The sequence below is a fragment of the Argiope bruennichi genome, chromosome X2 (assembly GCF_947563725.1).
Source record: "Argiope bruennichi chromosome X2, qqArgBrue1.1, whole genome shotgun sequence".
NCBI lineage: Eukaryota > Metazoa > Arthropoda > Arachnida > Araneae > Araneidae > Argiope > Argiope bruennichi.
In genome coordinates this window covers 22923870-22933319 of record NC_079163.1, presented here as the reverse complement: position 1 = coordinate 22933319, position 9450 = coordinate 22923870, and the positions used below count along the sequence as shown (strand labels likewise).

General features: G+C 34.7%; 1 protein-coding gene across 1 annotated transcript; it reads left to right on the top strand.

Moving 5' to 3' along the window:
- The first annotated feature begins 205 nt into the window (after positions 1 to 205).
- Positions 206 to 988, top strand: LOC129959660 (uncharacterized). Its single transcript, XM_056072549.1, has one exon. It carries the CDS (start codon positions 206 to 208, stop codon positions 986 to 988), a length of 783 nt encoding a protein of 260 aa, XP_055928524.1.
- Positions 989 to 9450: the final 8462 nt, after the last annotated feature.

Genomic DNA, 9450 nt, shown 5'->3' with positions numbered 1-9450 from the left:
GTTGCTCCGAGGGACAGAGTACGCGATGGTGTTGTGTGTCGGATAAAGATATATTTTTGATATAAACGGAGAGTGATTGTTTCCCAACCTTTACATGGAGTCAAATCATGACAAATAACATTATAGATTAATCAATCCTCTTCAGTGGTGACCACGGTCTTTAATTTAAATCTATTTCGTTGAGAATTTCATTTTCCTTGTCAATATGGTTACAGCTGAAACAGCGGCGGTAGTGATCCCGCCATTCATAAAGCCGGATCCTGCACTTTGGTTTCATATGCTCGACTCCACTTTCGAATTGGCTTCTCCGAAAGCCATTACTGAAAGCAAGACGAAATACAATTACGTCGTGGTTCACTTACCTCCCGAAATTGCCACTGTTGTGCGGGACGTAATAATTCAACCGCATTCCACGGATCCATATTCGGATCTCAAAGCGATAGTCATCGAACGCTGTTCCGAATCAAAGACGCAGGAAATTCGACGACTTTTGGCTGGTGAAAGCTTAGGTGATCGGAAGCCCAGCGAATTGCTTCGTATCATGAAAAGACGAGCCGAAAGCCATAACATCGATGATTCCTTGCTGTTTGAACTGTTCAATCAAGCAATGCCAGTACCTGTGCAAACTATTTTGGCTTCCATTTCACCGATTTCTTCGGACAAGGCAGAAGATGTAGCTGATAGAATTCTGGACATCAATTCCACCTCAATAAGCACTATTTCTTCTGGAAGTGAATGCAACTCTTCACCTGTGAAGAAGCTTAAATCGGACATGGATTTGCTTCGAAACGAAATCAAGGAATTGCTCAAGGAAAGGGCTGACATCCGTCTTTCTCGCAGACGTTTTCGGTCTTCCAGCAGTACTCGTCGTGTCCGCTCAAAATCAGGGGGCAATAGATACTGCTGGTATCACTTTCGATTCCACGAGAAAGCTAAAAGGTGCATTCCGCCTTGCTCTTTTAAGGGAAACCCTGTTCCGGAAGAGTAGCGGCGGCGGACTCTTCTTTTGGATATATTTCTCGCCGTCTCTTTCTACGTGAACATAACACCGGTATTTCTTTTTTAATTGATTCCGGCAGTGACGCCAGCTTAACTGTTGCTTCTAAAAGAGACAGACAAATGCCTGTTATGCAAACCTTTCGTGCCGCAAATCGTACTGAAATAAATGTTTATGACAGAAAGTTTATAACTGTAAATTTTGGTTTACGTAAAAATTTCACTTATTCATTTTATATTTGTAATGTTTCATGTGTTATTATTGGTGCCAAATTTTTGTACCATTTTAATTTATCAGCAGATTTAAGAAATAAACGTTTAATTGATAATGTTACTAATTTAAAAGTGCATGCTAAACTAGGTCGATGTTCATTTTTTTTCTGTAAAATCTGTATTTGCAAATAAAGTTTATGGTAAATTATTAATGAAATATCCTGCAATTACTAAATTGCCAGACCCTAATCAGCCTGTTAAGCATAATGCTGTACATTATATCAATTCAAAAGGTCCTCCTGTCTCAGCTAAACCTAGAAGGTTAGCTCCAGACAGGCTAAAAATAGCCAAAGCTGAAGTTCAGCGCATGATCCATCTCGGTCATATGAGACCTTCTAAAAGTGCATATTCTTCTCCTTTGCACATGGTGCCTAAAAAAGGGTCTGTTGAATGGCGACCGGTTGGTGAGTATCGTGCACTTAATGCACAAACTAACAAAGACAAATATTCCATTCCTTGTATTACTGATTTTACATCTGAATTGTATGGTAAACAAATGCTCAGTCACATCGATCTAGTCAAAGCTTACCATCAAATACCTATAAACCGTGATGATATTCCAAAAACAGCGATCTGTAAACCGTTTGGGTTATTTGAAAGTACCCGTATGCAATTTGGATTATGCAATGCATCATCTATATTCCAAAGATTCATAGATGAGGTAACTAGGGATTTTCCTGGTGTTTATGCCTTTGTAGACGACATTTTAATTGCTTCAAAAGATCATAATGAACATTTGGAACATATCAAAATTTTGTTTTCAAAATTACAAGAATATGGTTTTTGTATTAATGTTGAAAAATGTACTTTTGGCAAAAATTCTCTACATTTTTTAGGCTTTAAACTTTCTGAAAAGAAAATAGAACCCCTTCCTGATACGGTAAAATTTGTTTTAGATTTTCCCCAACCAAATACTTTGACGCAATTGCGTAGGTTTTTAGGAATGTTTAATTTTTATCGACGTTTTATTCCAAAAGCAGCAAATATACTTGCTCCAATAATACAATTATTAGAGGGGCGTACTAATAGGAAAAAAACTCATTCCAATGTTCGAAAAAAATCAGAACAGTTCAATTGGAATGAAAACGCGCAACAAGCTTTTATCGCTGCGAAAACCGCGATTGCTGAAGCCGCTCTTTTAAGACATCCCATTCCTGGGACTCAGTTAAGCCTGTGGGTGGATGCTTCAGATGTTGCTGTAGGTGGCACCGTATCACAATCATCAGACGGGAAATGGGAGCCAATAGCTTTTTTTCTCAATGAAACTTAACAAAAGCCAAAGAAAATAGTCGACTTATGACAGAGAACTTTTCTCCATTTATTCGGCAATTAAAGAATTTAAACATATGTTAGAAGGTAGGGAATTCCAAATTTATACTGATCAAAAACCATTAATTTATGCCTTCAAACAAAATCCAGATAAATGTTCCCCGAGACAATTACGTCATCTTGATTTAATATTCCAATACTCCACTGACATCAGACATGTGCAAGGATCCAAAAATGCGGTGGCACACTCACTTTCACGTGTAGAATATGATTCAATAACTGTCACCTTATTTTAGTGAACCCTCAAAAGCTCAACAAAATGAAACTCAGAGGTTTTTACATGACAAAAGTTCCTCACTTCAACTTGCACTCAAACATTGTTTGAGCTCGAATTCTGATTTAATTTGTGACATTTCAACTGGTTCATCACGACCATTTATCCCAAAATCTTTTCGAAAACTAATTTTTGAGCAGCTACATAACATTTCACATCCAGGAATAGCAGAAACGACGAAATTTAATCAGCTCAAGATATGTTTGGCCATTTATGAAGCGAGATATAAAAGGATGGGTGAGGTGCTGTGAGCCCTGTCAATGGTCAAAAGTTCAGCGCCATACTAAAGCTCCATTAGGAACATTTAGCTTGCCCGATTCTCGTTTTCAACAAATACATATCGAAACTGTTGGTCATTTACCTCTATCCAATGGTTGCATCCATTTGTTAACAATGATCGATAGATTCCCAAGATGGCCAGAAACTATTCCAATTGCAGATATGCAAACCAAAACCATGTGTCGAGCAATTTTTCATACTTGGATATCTCGATTCGGATGCCCTTCAATAATAACTACAGATAAAGGTTATCAGATGCGGTCATCTTTATATCGCGAGTTTTCAGAAATGTTAGGCACTAATCGAATCCGCACGACAGCATACCATCCGATCGCAAATAGCATTGTGGAGAGATTCCATCATTTAAAATCCTCAATCAAAGCCCATGAAAGCGCTCAATGGGCAGAAATTCTACTTATAGTTCTTTTGGGAATCCGCACTGCTGTCAAAGAAGACATCAAAGCCTCTTGTGCTGAACCGGTGTACGAAAAAACTCTACAACTTCCCAGTGATATGATAGAAACATCTATCATTCCACCTTGTGACGACATCTTTGTCGATCGTCTTCGAAATACGATGCGTGAATTGAATCCTGTAGCGACATCTGCACATGGTAAAACAAAGTTTTATGTAAATCCATCTTTAAAAACTTGCTCGCATGTATTTTTAAGTATTGACAGTATGAAACCTCCTTTGTGCCAGCCCTTTACAGGTTCTCACAAAGTATTAAAACAGACACAGAAAAATTTTACCATCGAACTGAATGGAAGGACATCAACCGTCTCCATAGATCGTGTCAAGCCAGCATATTTAATTCCTACTTGTGAAGAAAAAACTCGAATTCTTCATGCAGAAGAAACTGTCTCTCCAGCAAATTTCCGGTCGGACAAACAACAGTCTGACGATCAAACTGTACCAGATAAAACTGTGACAACTAGATCGGGCAGACGAGTTCATTTCCCATCGAAGCTATCAACATACACCACCTATTAGTATTATCAAATACCTTGATTATATATGCAAAAAAAAAAATGCTTTTTATGTCTGGTTTTCAATAAATGTAATAATCTAATAATCGTCATTTAAATTATTTGCAATGTAAATAATCAACTTTTATTTGTAATAATTTCTTATTATTCATATATGCTCATGTAATTATAATGTACATATTGTATCGTTCCACCGTATTATCTTCTGTCACTGGGGGGATACTCTGTAGCGATTGTTCTAATTCTCTCGGAGAAAGCGCGCCAAAGTGTGATGTGCGTTTCGTCTCCATTAATCATAAAATGGCCTTGAACGCGCAGCATGACTCAGTTTCCCGAATCTCGGGGAACGCGGTGAAAATCAACCAATCAACCGAGGGACAGAGTGCGCGATGGTGTTATGTGTCGAATAAAGATATATTTTTGATATAAACGGAGAGTGATTGTTTTCCAACCTTTACATGGAGTCAGATCATGACAAATAACATTATGGATTAATCAATCTTCTTCAGTCCCAATAGTTATTAAGGGACGTGCAATGTAATTCCATTAAAATTCTCTATATTTACCCCATAAATAATCTAAATATTATTTTTAATTAATTAATTATATCATAAATAATAATAATAATAATTAAATACCAAATCTCATGACATTAGAGCTTTATTGCGCTCGTCCGAACTAGTTTCAATTAAATTTTAACTGTTCCCTAAGCTAACAAATTAAAGTATTTATTCCAAATATGATGCGGAGGTGCTCGTGACTACTTTGTCACATCGTGGAACTCCGAAACATCACGACGTTGCCGTCACGGTCACGTGTCAGGTACGAAACAAACCGCTTCTGCTCAATTTTCAACCATTCTGCGCATGTCGGAATGTCTGCCGATAACGTTGATGAAACCATTGTTTAGTAAATGTTACGCTAGCCGATCAATTATTTTTTAAAAAGAAATTATTATTTTGAATTATTTTCTCCAAATTTTTGTAATTATGTAATTTTATTTCTTATATTAAAATTTTAATTAGTATTTTCAATGGAATTATTATTTTTGCATAATTAATTAACATCGCTTTTTAATTCGTTTGGTGCCGTTTTATTCTTTCCTTTCCCATATCCTTTTTTCTTTTTTTTTTCCTTTTTTATCCAAAGGATACATTTTGGCAAATGACTATGGCAGTGTTTTTGAAAAATTACATATGTTCTTTTTTACACATTATTTAATGTTGAATCTTATGACTATAGTTCTTTTTAAAAATAATTATTACTCTTAGTTAAGTTAATATTTTAAAGCTTAATAATAAAATTATTACATTTCTTTTTCTTATGTAATGATTTTTATTAATATTGAGACACTGATGTTTTCAGTTTGCTCAGAGGAAAGAACATGAAACTCAAATTAGTACATATTAAATAAATTATGTTTACAATTTCAAATTATGAAATATAAAAGGTATAGATACCTTTTTTTTTATATCTATGTAACTTATGAATCAGTTATTTCATTTTAATTTGTAGAAATCATTAAAGGAAAACAAACAAAATTACGCTTTCATAATTTTAATTTACACATTACAAAAAATATATATATAGATAAAATATATGTGATAATTATTTGAAAAAATATGATCAAATGGATGTTTCAATGTACTCGCTAATTCAAAAAACTCAAAAACTATTTACTATTTATCAATATTTATTTTTCTAGACACTTAGAAAGAATATAAACACAGCATGAAAAGAATGTCAATGTAAATGATGAAATCAATTTTATTCAACGGAAACATCCTAGATACTAAACAACAGTTTTTTTTTTATCATGAATAAAAACATAATGTTTTTTATCATGAATAAAAATATAATGTTTTTTATCATGAATAAAAACATAATGTTGAACAATATACTTTTAAAGCAGAACATTTGTGAAATTTTTTTTAATGCTAAAGTTACATTGACAAAAATTACATTGAATGAATATCATAAAATAAAATAAAAACATACAATACAGTAAATTTAATAAGCACGAATAAGGTCATAATAAATATAGTTACGAAATTTTCCGAGGTTCGTTTGGATAGTGGGAGTTATATGGTGTGGAGAACGCTCAATCAGCAGGCGGCAGTAGAAAATAAAACAACGACGTTTATTTACACGAAGACACACAGGACAGCACAAAGACGACAACTATATACAGCATAGAAGATGATTATCTTCAGCCGAGACGTGCAGCATACAACAAGACTCTACTGCAGACAATAGCTCACAGCTTAGTTCAGCACTAGCTTGGCTCCGTCGCTGCTCTGCTAATCCCTGGAAGAGCAGTTCCTCACCGTCGATTCCGACTACTCTTCTCTGTCGCTTCCGACTACGACTATCCTGGCAGCTGCGGCTGCCTCCTTTTATAGGTCTCAGGAGGCGGGGCTAGAAGCCTCTCAACCAATCAGGAACGTTCGAGGTGTATATCGGTTCTTACCGGGCGGATCGGGAAAAGGATTCTCGATGTTTCGGGTATAATCTATTTAGGCGCCAAAGTAGCCAAATTCGTCGCCAAGTCTCCAAATGGTAGCTCTGGGACCTCCTATGGAACCAACTATGCTGGGAAGCCGCATCACAGATTCGTAACAATATATATATATATATATATATATATATATATATATATATATATATATATATATATATATATATATATATAGAGAGAGAGAGAGAGAGAGAGAGAGAGAAATTAAATAGGATATAAAGAGGATTGGAAGAAACACTTTTATGATTTTACAGAATTTTATAATTCAAAATTGATATGTTAAAGAAATGGAAAAAAAAAAAAAAGAGTGAAACATGCATGTAACAATGAAGTTGGGAATAAAAATTACATAATAAATGTTGATATGAAAATTGATTTTCAATGAAAAGACCTCTATTTATTAAAACAGAAATCACTGAGGTGTACAATAGTATAACATGATATTTTGATAACAATCAATTTCAGTTTAAATACAATAAACTAATGACATTTCATTTTTAACAATAGAAAAGTTATTTGATATTTTAGGGGAATTGAGATGCGCGAGGATAGAACCTGGGACCCTGTGGTTCACAGTCCAGGAACATAACCAGGATACAAAAGCATATGTTCGTGTAGTACAGTTGTTAACTGGCTTATATGCTATTCACCACAGACTCTCCCTCCAGTGAGTAGGAGTTGGGACGAACGATATGGCTGTTGAGTGGTGATGTCTTTTAGCTGTTGTCTAATGGGCCTGCACTCAATTGAGTAGTGCCAAGCGTTATGGCGATCGTGTGTGGGTGAGTGGTTGTTGCGTCAAGTGAGTCTGGAGACTGAAGGTTCATCGTCCGAGGTCACCAATTTAGGGGATTTAGGTGAGTGAGTGGTTGCTGCATTAAGTGAGTCAGACGACTTTGGTTGCGGGTAGATGGCGCCACAACAGCTGTTACGAAGGCTGAAGGTTCGTCCGAGGTCACCAATTTAGGAAAATTGAGACGCGCGAGGATAGAACCTGGGACGTTGTGGTTCGCAGTCTAGTAACATAACCAGGATACAATAGCAAATGCTCGCCTAGCATCGTTGTTAACTGGCTTATATGCTATTCACCACAATATAAATCTACTTTTGAATCCATCACAAATCTACAAATGTAATTAAAAAACTAGTAATAATGCTTTCTTCAGCCATCCATTTTGCTCTTTTGTTATTAGACATGATTACCCAGCAATAACTGAATAACATGAATTACTAAAAGATAAAGAAAACTTTAAGGTTCATAATAAAAAAGTAAACCCTCATAATGCATTTTATTATAATGCCAAAAACTAAAAATCAAATGCAGAAATTATTTGACTTTAATTAATGGTTTTTGAAAGTTACACAACATGCAAGTAATAAAAAATTCAGAAGTGGCATTCTATAAACATGTATAATGGGAGAGCCCCTGCAAAGTATTTGTACATTTTAATTCTTGAAATAGCTCTTTCTACCGTACCCCTTACATTAGATATATTGCGGTTATCGATTCTTTCAGCAATATTAAACTGAATGCAGTCCTTTAAAAATTTAGGACATTTCAATTTATATCCTATTTTTTGTAGTTCTTGTTCAATTTGAAAGCCTTTATCTGTCATTACAATATCATTCGGTTCTAATACATGCATCAAATTGCTTTTAACAAAAAGTTCCTTGTCAGATATGCTACCACAGTATAATAGTGAAATGAGGTTGATGACTCCTGAAGGCATTACGACTATCATATCCTTTAAAGTATTTTGTTTTCTTATAAAAATTTAAAGTCATTTGCTATTTTACTGGATTACTAGGTTTCTATATAGGAAATTCAGTGCAATCAATAATGACTCTGGCATCTTTATTTTCAGAACCAAACTGTTTTGTCATGGTTTAAATAACTAATGACTTTGGAGGAAATATAGGTAACAATTTCAACTTTTCATAAAAAAAACTGTTGTTACAAAATCATCAATTAAACAATACATCAATTAAATTTAGATAAGATTTTGTAGGAAAAATGTAATGCAATATTCATGTAAACATTTAAAAACCTTTAAGCATATTCAAAATTATCAGAAATTTCATCAAATGTGAATAAAGTAAATTAGAAATGCACTCACGATTTTGTTTAATTGTTTTTGACGGCAAATCGCTTACTGATTTCTTTTTCTTCGAAGAGTCTTTCTAAAAAAATTACTGGAACAGCTATATTTAATAAATAGACACACACTGAATGGATTCTTCAAAATGATCGGAGCATATCACCGACTTCGAAGGCTTGAAAAAATTTATACCAAAGCTAACAAATAACCCAAGTCAGGATTGTTGACAGGAAAATAAGAAAACATTTTATCGTGACAGTCACTCTTGTGTTTTGCATTAAAGCATCATCAGCACACCATTATTTCCCCTTTTAACCATAATAAGAGGAAAGAAAATGACTCAAAATTATAACTTCAAATGTAAACAAAAAATCCGCTTCATACTTGACGGAGAACGTTAATAGCAGACTAATCGACGAAAGCGGTGCGGATGAAACTTAAATGCCAAGCGCAGAAGTTCATGACATGTGACTTTTACGTCACATGAATTAGAGAGTTTCCCATTTCACAAACAGTTAGGTCCAAGGTCTCCCAATCCCATTGCAAGATAATTACTATTGATGGAAGCAATGCGCGGCTTGTCTCATTGTACGAAAACAAGATTTCTTTCGCACTCAAGTCTCCAAAGAAGAATATTTATTTGTCTTTTTAAACATTGCAGGTATTCAATGCTCTGAACAAATTTCATATGCG